Source organism: Electrophorus electricus, chromosome 4 (genome assembly GCF_013358815.1).
Source record: "Electrophorus electricus isolate fEleEle1 chromosome 4, fEleEle1.pri, whole genome shotgun sequence".
NCBI classification, from domain to species: domain Eukaryota; kingdom Metazoa; phylum Chordata; class Actinopteri; order Gymnotiformes; family Gymnotidae; genus Electrophorus; species Electrophorus electricus.
The window spans coordinates 18,357,598-18,370,747 of NC_049538.1; the positions used below are offsets into that span (position 1 = coordinate 18,357,598).

The window sequence follows — 13,150 nt, forward strand, 5'->3', positions numbered from 1 at the left end:
GAAAAACCGTCTAGATGCAGTTTTTGAGAGCCTACATTTATAAAATGTTTGTTAAAAGGTAAACTTAAAAATATAGACAAAAAATATTTAATTCCTTTGAGGTCATAGTACAAAGTGTTTAAAAGCAGTTAGCGCTGAGTAGATAATACCATGTGACCAAAACATTATCAGATAACAGAAACCTCAAGATGGTACAACAAAAAGCGTTTGCCTTTAACAAAGTGTGACAGATGTAAATGTGGTTCTGTTAGGTGGTCGTAATGGTTAGGGGTAATAAGTTTTTTTTCTATTCCAGCCATACTTGAAATTTAATTGTTGAAACGACAGATGACATGTGCAAGAAATCAAAGCAGGCAATGGTTAGCCAATAAAACTATGTTTATAAATAAAAAACAATTTGTTTTGTCATAAAACAGTGTACAGCGATTACTGAACCAACTGATACTATACAGTATCAGTTTCTAATCATCAAAAGCTTGCAATAAATGTATTTTGAAAAAAAATGAGTGTACAGAAATAGAAACAAACAGACTGTAAAAAAAATAGAATGTTAATGTTATTGATAAAAAATGAGAAATATTTTAAGTGGCAGATTGCTCTGGGAAGAGTGAGAGAGAGATTATAGGTGTGCTTCATTCAGTCAATTGTCACATATATCTGTATTAACTATGACCCCTTCTTTGTTAAATTAAACCTCACAGTAATGTTTGGCTGAGTTAGAGCACACCCAATAACTCATACTGCAGAAAGATCTTTTAGGTTTTACATCTAAAAGTGATGGTGTTTAGCACCAGATAGGAATTATGCTTTTCATGTTAACTGAAAGCTTTATTTATTATGGTCTTGAATGGACAGTCTTTCATCCAGCAACCCTCTAACCAAAACAATCACTAGGAATTTGGTGAAGTCAACCTGTAGGCTTTTTAAAAACTCTCTCACTCTCCATATGATTACTGACAGAGAAAGTAAAACAAAAAGACAAATATAAAACAGTTGTCTATAGTTTCATATGATAGCATTTCTTTTCATTTTAATCATTATGAATGACTTTATACTTTCAAAGCAAAAGACAAGTTACAGGGAGAGGTACAACCTCAATCTTCCTTCTAGATGATCCTTACTGTCCTCCTTCTCCTTGGTTGCTACTCCTCCACTTTCAGAAGTGATTGATAAAAAGGCCTTTTGATTGAGGTTAAGAAACTGCTGAGAAGAAAAAGTCAGAAATGCAGGAAAGTACATAAAAAAGACACCAAACAAGCTTTCACCAAGTTCTGAACCCACTCTTCTTCTTCAGGGGTTCATAGTTGCCGTCCTGGAGACCCACTGACTTATAATTTCAAGTTTTACCAAGAAGCTCATGAAGGACTTGATAATTAGCTGATGTGCTTAGGTTTGCTGGGGCAGAGAATGCTTAAGATTGCACAGGGCAGCGAGAGCCCAGGGTGGGAGCAAGGAAACCCTGTTCTACTCCCATCTGAACCCCTTCTAACTGGTGGAGACCACAAGCCTCTATCGGACATCAGGGACAAGAGCGCCATCTATTCCAGTTTCTTCACTGAAGAAAGTGCAAACCACAGGACACAGAAGGGACCATGCGAGGGAAAGACACATTATCAGCACACCCCTCGGCGTCACTTGAAAAGGACACTGTTACTCTTTCTGGACATATCTCCACTTATTCCTCTGCTTCCTCTTGAGTGTGAGACTTAGCCCTGTGGGTTAAATGAAGCACATCACATGACATCCACAAAGAACTCACTGGGATTCCCCATGGCCATACGAAAGGACTGGCGTGAGGCTGTGAGTTCGGGGGGCACAGAGGCCAGATCTCTGCCTGGTGGGGAGCCTGGAGCAGCTGCTACAGGCGACTGGGACGGCAAGCCAGGCGGTCCATATGCCAGGCTTTGGCCATGTGAATGGGTGCTGTGGGTGCTGCGGACACTGTGCTCACTAGGAGGCGCTGCTGAGCGCTCACTTGGCGCCTTTTCTCTTTTCTCTGATTCACTACCACTGCCACCTGACTTTGTCTCTAACGCACCAGCCTTATTGCCACTGCGGTTTGATCCACTGCTGCGACTCCCTGTGAGTAAGGAAAAGTATCAGGGAAAGGAACAGAACATAGAAAGAAATTTAAAATAATAATGTGAGCAAACAGGACTCAAAGCATGCACACTTACAATTCCCTCTGAAAAGGGGGCATATATTTGGAAAATATCACTAATTATGCTATCTCTAGCCTCTTTTATACTGTGCTGAGTATTTGTGAGTATGGACAGTAACCACTCCAGTCGCATTTCCACACAAACTTGCTACAGCACAGACTGCTTATAAACCATCTTCTGCAGGTTTTCCAACATGGTTATTCAGAGCCACAGAATCATTTGGATTTGACTTCTTAATGACAAACAGAAGTAAGCTTCTCTCTTATTGGCAACTTGAGGAATTTAAATAGGTCCAATGTTATTTTGCACACATACAAGGAAACACTAAGAGTCCAAAAAACTCAAATTATCCATCTTGATAGATACATGCAGTGACCGGAGTTGTTTACTAACATAACGAGAACCTGTTGCCACCACAAATACATCCTGGCCCTAATTTCCAGCACAACATTTGTGGAAAAAGAAACAGTAACTGGAATGGTGCAGAGTGGCCCAATACAGCCTTAGTAACTTTTTGGCCCTACAGTAGAAAAGAGGCCAATGTCAGCAATAACAGATATGTCTTTAAAGTCACAGATAATAACAACTTTTAAGAACTCAGTCATTATACAGCTTTGTAGTCTTCTCCACTAATATTTAAAAAACTAAAGTTTTTTTTTTTTTACACATTTTAGGGGAGAGCAAATTAATGAGGTGTACGCTGAAAGGGTATCATATTGTAATAATTATTGATGATAAACAAGGTTGTATCAACTTGTATCAGAAATTTAGAATATGTATGTAATATCTGGTGGCATGCCCATAGGCATTCACAGGTTGTAATATTTAGTCTTATGTATCATATTTATTATTATAAACTGTAAATTTAATCTATTAGTTTTAGGTGTCTTGTCTGATATTTGGATTGTATATAAGTATTTTATTCCAAACAATGTTATTAAAATGTCATTGCTTTTTAGAAATCAGTCAAATTTCATCTTAACCATAACCATACCACATTTGACTCAGTTGATCAAGCAAGTTTAATCTGTTGAATTAAGTTGCTGTCTAGAACAAGGCTGGCCTGTCTCACCTTCACTGTGTGGGCTGCCTGCACTGCCTCCCCCAGCTGTGTAGCTGTAGCCAGGCTCATGCATTGGGTGGGGGTTGTATGGGTGAGGGACGGGGTACTGGTAGGGGAAAGCGAGGGGCCACGGGGCAGCCCCAGGGTGAGGCAGGGGTGCCAAAGTGTCCTGGTCAGATGCCCCGCTAGAACCATCGTGGTCATGCAAGGTGAGATTAGCCATATCTGAGGAAAAGATGATGGGTGGGGTGGCAAGAGAATCAACGGCGGAATGAAGTTAACTGCCAAGTAAAAAACTTAACAATTACAATGAAAATAGTGGAAAACTAGGTAAATATCACAAATAGATAAAAAGATTCACAAAGAGGTTAGTCAAAGTCACAAAGAAATGGAAACTCACTGCCACAGAGGTCTCCAAAGATATAGTAACACTGCTCTGAAAAGGTGATTTTGTTGACTGTGTGACGGATGTAGCCAGCCTTTAGCAAGTTGCTGGCATACTTGCGTGCTTCTCGTCGGTCAGTAAAACCTTCCACATGGTGATATAGCCAATCCACCACGTCTGAACCTGGACACAGAGACATTCAACTACATACAGTACACAAAGAATGGGAGAGTTGCAAGTTTTGAAAGTTGTTGTTGAAATAGTAGGTTTTATACCATATACACAATCATACCATTGTAAGTTTGAATAATTTCGATAATCAAAAATGATTATCATTTTTTAAGTCATAGTGAAAGTAAAGTGCCTTCTCCTACAGTTTCCCTGCAAAGCATTTGCCAGGAAAACATAGGCACAATGTGTGCTTGGTATCTTGATAGTCTGACAACAATGAAGGAGGGAGGCTGAACAAAGGCTGAAGGCAGCCCCCCTACCCGGGGCTCAAACCCAGGGCTGATGGGAGGTAAACGGGTGCTCTGACCACTGGACAGTGATAACAATATGATGTTGTTTTGTGTGTTTACGTTCATTAAAGTATTGGTGTATTGTTACTTTTTTAAAATTTGAAACAAATTTAAAGATGCAAAGCACCACATGGTCCTGGCTTGTAACTCACTCACATTTAACAATAATTCACCACAAGGAGGTGCTGTTTTCACTGTAATAGTTCAAGTACTATAAGTACTTCACATCAATGAGTGTTTTTGTTTTACAATGTGCTGAAAGGACAGTACTGTGATAATATCAAAATGTTGGTGACTAATATCATAACAGAATATTTTTATATCATCCCATGCCTGCAGTACACTTATCACCATATTCTTTCCATAAGAAAGGATAATGACATAATTAAAAACACAGTTACTTAAGAAAGCCACAGAGTCATAGTCGCATGCTCTGTGATGTGTTTTGTTTAGTGTCAGTGCCAGACAACGATCGGTAAGGTCTCAGCTGGACCATATTGTGGCATTACCTATGAACGCATTTGGGATGGTGATCTTCAGCCACATTCTGTCTCGCACCTCCAGTCCCGAATCTGGTGAAGCCATTGCTTTGGCGATGGTTGCCATGTCGCTGTGAATGGACAGATGGAACTCCTCGAACCCTGCAAAGTTAATGGTACTGAGAGCGAACAAAGCAACACATGCACAAGCCCATGCTGGGAACCCACCCAAGCTCCAAGGTGATTCGGCCCTTATCAACAGGTTCAGGTATGCAGTGCGAATCGTAACACTGTTCAGGGAATCCAACCAAAAAATTTATTTTCTGATCTTGCAAAAAGATCTGTTCATGTGCAACGGTCTCTGTAGTACTAGTTTTCAGTGTTTCATTTTGTTGTCTTATGATAATAATAATAACAATAGAGGACATGAACCCCATTGGTTGTTAAGGGCATCATTAAGCACCCAATGACAGCTGATGGCAGCTTCAGCAGACAGACAGGAAGCAGGTGTGGTGGGGTGGAGTGGGGAAAACACTTACGTTCGGTCTCTGGAATGGAGCTGGTGATGGAGGAGCTGGTGGAGGTGATGGTGCTCATGGAAGGGCTCATACCGTACACTGGGTACGCCCCCGTCATAGCTGCAGTGTGAGATACCCAGGCAGCAGGATCTATTGGACGAATTGGCTCACCTGAACAAAAACAGGGAAATGGGGGGGGGGGGGCATCGTTTTCTTAAGCAATAAAATAATGATGTAGCATGACACCACAACAAACAGCTAAATGTTGGTTTAAAACTGTATGTGTATGTATGTGTATATATATATATCTATATATATGAGACAGAGAGAGAGAGAGAGAGAGAGAGAGAGAGAGAGAGAGAGAGAGTTAGTCATATACATATGGAGCATTAAAAACCTCTGCCACTACAATGACAAATGCCCACTTCTATTGTGGTAAATCTGAAACACATAGAGGTAAGACCCAAAAGACACTTGAAGACACCAGAGTATACAGCAGACATGAGGGGGCACAGGCATTTCACCCGAGCATGAGCCTGTGCTCATGTAAGCCTAGGGCCAACACACACGCGTGAACACTCACTCCGGGGCAGGGTGAAGCAGCTGCGTGGATTTGGGTCCCAGCACTTGGCCACTGTCAGTGTGATGGGGCTGTAAACAAAACATCCAGCCCCTTAGTAGGCTTGCAGTCAAAAGAACCACAATCCAGGAATCCAGAGACTCGGGGAGGAGTCATTACACTCTTCAGAAATGTATCTTACCCTGGTTTGTGCACTATTTCTCTCAGCACCCTTACGGCATCGTCGTTGCTCATGTTCTCAAAGTTGATGTCATTTACCTGAAACACAGCAAATGTGCATTCGTGTTGGCCCCGTTTATTGCATATGTATTCAACCTTTTGACTGGTAGTGTATGCACTTGTACACATAGGCACACATAACACTACATATGCGCACGCACACAACAGCAGACACACGGACCTGCAGCAACATGTCGCCTGGTTCGATTCGTCCGTCAGCTGCCACGGCTCCACCCTTCATGATGGAGCCGATGTAGATGCCGCCATCCCCCCTCTCGTTACTCTGGCCCACGATACTGATGCCCAGAAAGTTATACTTCTCTACAGGACCAGTGGGCAGGGCGTCCCCGGAAAGGAAGAGCAGGGGAGGGATGACAGATTGACAGACATTAACAGAGTGGGGGCAGAGCTTACGGAGGGGGGCAGGCGTGCGGCTCTGACACGAGGAGGCGGAAGCGTGATCGCGTGTCGAAGGCGGCCATGCGTGGACGCCGACGCGCGTGTACTCACCCATGTTTAACGTGACGGTGATGATGTTCAGAGACATGGTGGAGTCAGTTACGCTGCTGAACGAGGATGACTGCAGAGGCAGACAGAATGAAGGGCAGAAACGGACAGAGACAGAGAGAAAAAACGAGAGAGAGAGGAAGAGAATGAACACGGGAGGGGAAGGGGAGAGAAATGAAAGGAACAACACATTAAAGTGACCTGTCCAACACTAATAGCTGCTTCCTGCATGTGCCAACAGCGGACGCTCACCCTCTCCATCCGCGCCGCTTTGGGTTTCCGTCGGCGGCGCCGGTGTCGCCTCATGAGCCGCGACGACGTGCTCTGCTCCGTGGAACTGCTGAAGCTGCAGTGACATCACACCCAGCAGGTAATGCATGTCACACACTGCCCGGAGTATGCAAGTGGATTTGTACACAACCTGGACTACATTCAGTTCTGATTGGTCCCATTAAAAGTCCTGTGATGCTTTTCAGCCAGTCCTTAATGAGGGTTTATGGTGCTCAGACAAATGGATAGACCTTCTTTGTGCTGGCTTTTCCAGAGCTTATGTTTTGAGAGCTTTAAGTGATGTATAAGGGCTGGATGTGGAGAGAGGAGATATGTATGTAAGCTTTTGTGTTCATGCCAGAAGAAACCCACTGAACAAAACAGAACTGAAAGCCTCAAAGATTCAAGACAGTGCTCTACTAGGCTATGTGTGTTCTGCTCAGCGACATGTATTCTGTCAGGCTACGTGTGTGGGCCTTTACACGAAACACCTTCTTTTCCGCCTCAGGCCTGTGGTCAGTGAAACTGCTTAAAAAGCGGAAATATGAGTAACTGGCTTTAAAGCATTTTTAAACCAAGGCTGAAGAGGAAACCGTGAGCACTCACCGGCTGGCGGGGTCCTCCTCCTCAGAGCTGAAGAAGCTGGTGGTCTCCAGCTCACTGCTCATCAGGGTGGAGGAGCTCTCATAGCCCGGCATCTCAGGCTTGTGCTCGGGCCGAGAGTGCCCATTCAACCTGCCACCTACGCCACACACACAAACACAAAATCACCCCAGAATCAGGTGAAGCAAAGACAATAGAATCTCAGAGGTGGGAGTGTGGAAGAGTCTTCTGATCGTGTAACATGCTAAACTGTCTAAGAATCTGTGCAGGTGGGTCAGACATGAAACCAAATCAGGAAGTCTGGACAAGCAGGCGGGCAAACCTCACCATGGTCGTGTGTGTCTTTCCTGCGTGGTCTCTCTCTCTCTCGTTCTCTCTCCCTCTCCTTCTCTCTCTCCCTGTCTCTCCGCGTGGAGGGCCCCACCTCTGGATCCGTGTCATTGTCCAGGTTGTCCTGGCTGCCTGCTGCATTGGCACTGCAGAGGGACAGAGAGAAAGAGAGGAGAAGGACAAGAGGACACACACGCACACAGACACACACACACACAAACACACACGCACACATACTGGCTCATGCACAGGCAGCCTTTTATAAGGACCCCTGCTGTCAAAATGTCAAGTGCTGTTATAGAATCATCAGGATGTTTTAATGTCAGCCAAGCCAGAGAAAGCTGGGAGCAACATATGAGCTAGTGTGTGTGTGTGTGTGTGAGTGTGTATGTGTGTGTGTGTGTGTGTGTGTGTATACGTAAATGTTCCCGTTCTAACTGTATATTGCCGGCCCTGCCACCAGCAGAGGGTGCTCATAAATTGCTGTATTTTTCCAAGCTACTCCCAGTCACATTTCCACTGATTTAATAATTAAGCCACGCACACAGGGTGGCCGGCAGCCACAGAGACAGAGCAGGAAACACACACACATGCAGGAAACGCCAGCAGGACAAACAACCATACATGCACATATGTTCACGCAAAGATAAAACGACTGGCCAACAAACATTCAGACCTATGGGTAAAAAATGAACCTTTGGGAATTCTGATGCTAACATTACAATGAGAAATCCCGGCAGCAGTGTGACTGTTGCGAGTGTTAGAGCAAATCTGCACCAAATACATCACATTCAAGAAGGAGTGTGTACGCTCACTTTCTATTTTCTGTTTGCACTATCAGAGGTATTAAGATAATAAAAGCTTTAAAAAAAAGAAAAGAGAAAATGAAATTTCAAAGTGGCCCCAGAAATACACTGAGATATTATAAATAAACATTTTTAAGAACTTGATCATAGCCATCTAAACAACATACTTTCCCTCATCACACATATAGACACACGCAAAATTGCACGTGGATCGCACATCAGAACAAACACTTAAGGAAAGCAAGGTTTTTGTTTTGTAGAAGGACATTGATCCGTATTGACAAGCACGAGCATGTCAGATGAACTGAAGGCTTTGATTAGATTTACAAGCCACGGCCTCTTGTGTTTAAGGGGCAGAGATCCGCATTTCGCAGCATAGGACGCACCCAGTGACCAGGCCGCTTCCATTACAGGCCCAGACTCCTCCCTACTCTGTCAGTCAGGAGGAGGAGACGAGTCTGATTAGTTTAACTGGAGGACATCTGTGCCTGGGAGATGGATGGCTAACGAGTCTGTGTGAGGTCTGGTGTCTCTGCCTCTCCCACTGGTTTTACTGTTGTTAGTCTCAGTCAGGTCGACTGTTAATTTACGTAATGAACTTGCACGTTCCTTACTGTTTGCCAGATTCAGACCTGGATGACAGGTCTGGAGCTATATATGTGTTAATGATGAGTTTGCCACACACACACGCACGCACAAACACACAGGCATGAACACACACACACACACACACACACACTTGCAGACGGGGGCAGCTGCAGGGTTACTCACTGAAAGGAGGGTGGTCGGGAGTCTCCGATGCCCCCTGTCCTCTCCAGTGGGGGAGGTGGTTCTGCCTGGCTGTCTGCACATGCTGAACCTCCATCTGAACCATGGGAGCCATCCGCCGACACCAGCTGGAGAGAGAGAGAGAGATCGCAAGAGACACAGGCAGAGAGAGACAGACAGCAACTTTAACAAAGGAAAGACAAAGAAAATAATAGTTATATTAATAATATTCAGCACAATCATCTAATGCAAAGCCCTATGAATACATTGTGCAAAAGGTTTAAATTTTTTCTCTAAACACACACACACACACACACACACACACACACACACACACAGAGAAGCAGGGAAATCAAACAGTTTTTAGGATGGAAATGAATAAACGTGGCAATGAGGGTGATTTTTGGGCCTCCATAAGAGGCTGGAGTGAAGGGAGCAGGTAAAGCTGGAGAGAGGCCTCCTTCTCCACATCTCCACTCCAAAAGCGTCCGCACGCCATGCACAATGCCTGGCCCTGTACCTCGGTCTCCTCCTTACGGACAGACATTTCAGGACCTTTTTCCCCTCGATCTGATTAGTGGGGGATGTGTGGGAGCCCACCGTTCCACTCTAGTGCCACGGAGCCTGACAAACCCGTGCCAGCACCTTCTCCGTCATGCGCAGTCTGTTTTCGCTGCGAGCAAAGTTTATCTGCGGTGTCTATGATTGCAAGAGCCCCAGCCTGGGCGAGGCATTCAGAGGCGAATAGCCAGTAGAGGGCGTCCAGTGTCCCGTTGGCCGGAGGCGCCACGGCAGAGGGCTCTGCGAAGCGACGCAGTGCCAAGCCCCACCCTTGCTAAAGGCTTCCACAGGCCCAGAGCCACATGGGAAAGCGGCCGGTATGAACACAAAGTGGGAGGACGCGCATATTTCTCCAACCCCAGGAGCTGGCCTCTTCTGCCTCGCACTCTGGAGGAGCACACGGGAAGTCAGCGGAGAGTAAGCGGTGATAAAGAGCACACCTTCTGTCTCAACGTGGAATGAGGATTAAGAAAAGGTATCGGAGGGGGGGAATCTGGCAACGCATGCACTGTGTGTTCTTGCCTGAATGAACGCATTCTTCCTGTGTGTGTCTTGGCGAAAAAAGAGAAAGTCATGTGTGTTTGGAATAGGGCATGCAAGAGTTTGGACAGAGAGAGGGAGACAGTGGGTGTATACTCCTGTTTAGAAATCACAAACATATGGAATTTGTGGACAACATCTGTTTGTCTGTATGCCTACTGTCTGACGGTGCTAAAAGGGAAAAGAGGGTAAAAAGGTTTACCGTTACAATAATATACAAATGCAGTTCAGAGTGGAAAATGTAAAAAGAAAATCTATGCAAGTATGAGTCAGAGTCAATGTCTGCCTATTGAGAGTGTGTGTGTAACCAAGAGACTGAAAGACGAGAGGGCCTGGCTCATCTTCAAAGCTTCCACTGTGCTTTCTCCATTACAGCATACTGTACGGCCATAGGTATGAGCAATGAACGCTCCGAGATTGGCATGAACCTAACAGTCCCACACTCGCACATACACATCTACATATAAACAGCAAGCACATGAATATACATACACATGCAAACGTGTGCAAATTGCAGGGACTGACTGACTTACACACACACACACACACACACACACTCTAACATGTCATGGATGCAAAGCCCAGCACTCCTGCTCCCACATGTGCAATAATACAGAAGGTCAAACAGAAACAAAACACAAATCCCAATTACACAGCCAGTTAGCTAGGCTGCCCCATGAAAACACACACACACACACACCCAGCTGCTCTGCGCATCCATCCTCACATGTCCTATGAGCTAACAGTAAGTCTACCGTGAGGAGCAGCTGTTTCCTAATTGATAAACACTCAGTGGACACGCGTCCCAGAGTGGGGCTCATGCCTACTGGCACCATGTCGAAGCAATTGCCCCACCACCCATCCTGCACTCGATTACACTCCGACATCAGATCTGTCTTCACATCTGGGCTAAGTCTGACAGAGCGCTCGTGTGGCCCACCCCACAGCCGAGTAGTGTTACCATCTCTGCGTATTACGAGACCCACAAAGTTTATGTTTCCAACAGTCGAACGGGTAGTGGGAACAGAGCGTGTAATAAGTACAAGTGTAATAACCCTCGTCTCTGGTGGGTTCCGATGTAACAGGAAGCCACATGGGTTTAGGAAGGTATGTGTGTGCGAACACGTGTATGTGAAAGAAAGTGTGTGTGCATAGGTGGGTTGATCAGATCCTGTAAGGGCACTCACTCACCCATGACACTACACGGCCATTGAAACACGGCAATTTGGCATCATCGTCTGATATCTCTTCCTTCACAACCCTGCGAAGTCAGAGAGAGAGAGAGCGCGAGAGCGAGAGAGAAACAGACATAGACCATTTAAATATGTAAAATCAGCTCATAATTAAGCATTTTTGGCATATATTTTAAAGATGTTTTTCTTTTTTATCCTTAGAAAAACAAGTGCATTATACTGCACAGGAGAAAAAAGCTTATTTGCCAAACACAAAATTGAAAATGACTTCCACTTGAATTTGGTTTGGATCATGTAGAGAGCTAACCCAATTACTCTTTTATTTGATGGGCCTACTCAACTCTATGGTTCCATGGCAAATGAAGGAGTGACACTGATGTCATATCCTAACACGTCTGTTTAATGCACGCACATGCACGCTCGCTCACACACGCACACAGACACAGGTTTTACAACGCCCGTCCCCATGGCCCCTCCCGTCTTCCCAGCTGCTCCCTGAAAAGGTGCTGACCCTGACTGACCCCTGTTGTCATAGGAACCATTGTCAAGGAGAAGAGGAGTGAAAGACAGCTGGCTTGTAAAAGACGTGAGGCTCGGAGCGCAGAGACGCATGATATATTTATAACAGAAATGTACTTAACGATCACTGAAGCATTCATGCATTATAAATCAAACCTTAGCTATCTTTAATTACACCCACACTCTCTCTCTGCCTCACACAACTCCATGTACACAGACAGTATGGCTTGTGTGAGACTTGTTGATAGGCAGGTCCCTATAGCTCAGCAGTGGACAGATGAGTGGGTGATGGCTCTTCTTTGTAACCTGTTTCACTATGGAGGCGATATCATGCGAGCGAAGCGCTGTACGTTGTGCTTGTGTGTGTGTGCCAAACATGAAGTGGTCAGAGCAGAGAGTGCAGCAAGAGACACCTGTTCAGACACACCGGGCGTCCCCGCAGTCCTGTATATAGATTCAGGAGTGCAGGGAGGAAAGTGATGACTCTGCCATGCACTTCCCCCTGCTGAGAGATGAACAGTGAGATGCTGGGACCGAGAGATGCATTTTATCTCCTGTATCCATAGCAACACTTAAGCACATTCACACACACACACACACACACACACACACAAGCATAAACCTGGCATTATTCTTTATTGGACGTTAGAGGTACTACAGAGGTACTGCTCAATGCGGATCATAGTCTCTCTCACACCCAACACCACCTCTTCTGTCCTGACTCCTCCTACAGCTCCACCTCCCTCTCCTACACCTTGTTAATATTATACGTGTTGTGGGTTGTAGGTCGTAAATGGCCCAAGCCATCAATCATCCATCCTCTGCTCTTGGGGTTGCAATGCGTCTGTGGCTTCCTACTCGAAACTATTTCTGGTTTCAGATCCAATTGCTGCATTGTTAACAGAAGGGCTTATATTCATTTATTTCTATTGATTCAAGGATTCAATGACACATATTGTTTTGCTTACCCTCTCTCTCTCTCTCACACACACACACACACACACACACACACACACACACACACACTCTCGCTCCTGCTTTCTCTGTCTGTGTCAGGAGGGGTTTATAAACTGACAAGCTTCAGCAATGATTGCGTTTTCCTGATTCACAGATGATTCACAAAGTA

General features: G+C 45.0%; 1 protein-coding gene across 1 annotated transcript in view; it reads right to left on the bottom strand.

The window, feature by feature from the left end:
* Nucleotides 1-71: 71 nt before the first annotated feature.
* LOC113576957 (segment polarity protein dishevelled homolog DVL-3) overlaps nucleotides 72-13,150 on the bottom strand; it is a 22,564-nt gene continuing 9,485 nt past the window's right edge. The window contains exons 2-15 of the mRNA XM_035525804.1: nucleotides 11,504-11,573; nucleotides 9,215-9,339; nucleotides 7,635-7,783; nucleotides 7,311-7,446; nucleotides 6,687-6,780; nucleotides 6,438-6,507; nucleotides 6,109-6,248; nucleotides 5,890-5,966; nucleotides 5,712-5,779; nucleotides 5,150-5,299; nucleotides 4,641-4,772; nucleotides 3,626-3,793; nucleotides 3,235-3,450; nucleotides 72-2,080 (exon numbers count right to left, since the gene is read on the bottom strand). Coding sequence (XP_035381697.1) covers nucleotides 1,734-2,080; nucleotides 3,235-3,450; nucleotides 3,626-3,793; nucleotides 4,641-4,772; nucleotides 5,150-5,299; nucleotides 5,712-5,779; nucleotides 5,890-5,966; nucleotides 6,109-6,248; nucleotides 6,438-6,507; nucleotides 6,687-6,780; nucleotides 7,311-7,446; nucleotides 7,635-7,783; nucleotides 9,215-9,339; nucleotides 11,504-11,573 — 1,942 coding nt within the window. The 3' untranslated portion in view covers nucleotides 72-1,733. The remainder of the gene's footprint in view (nucleotides 2,081-3,234; nucleotides 3,451-3,625; nucleotides 3,794-4,640; nucleotides 4,773-5,149; nucleotides 5,300-5,711; nucleotides 5,780-5,889; nucleotides 5,967-6,108; nucleotides 6,249-6,437; nucleotides 6,508-6,686; nucleotides 6,781-7,310; nucleotides 7,447-7,634; nucleotides 7,784-9,214; nucleotides 9,340-11,503; nucleotides 11,574-13,150) is intronic.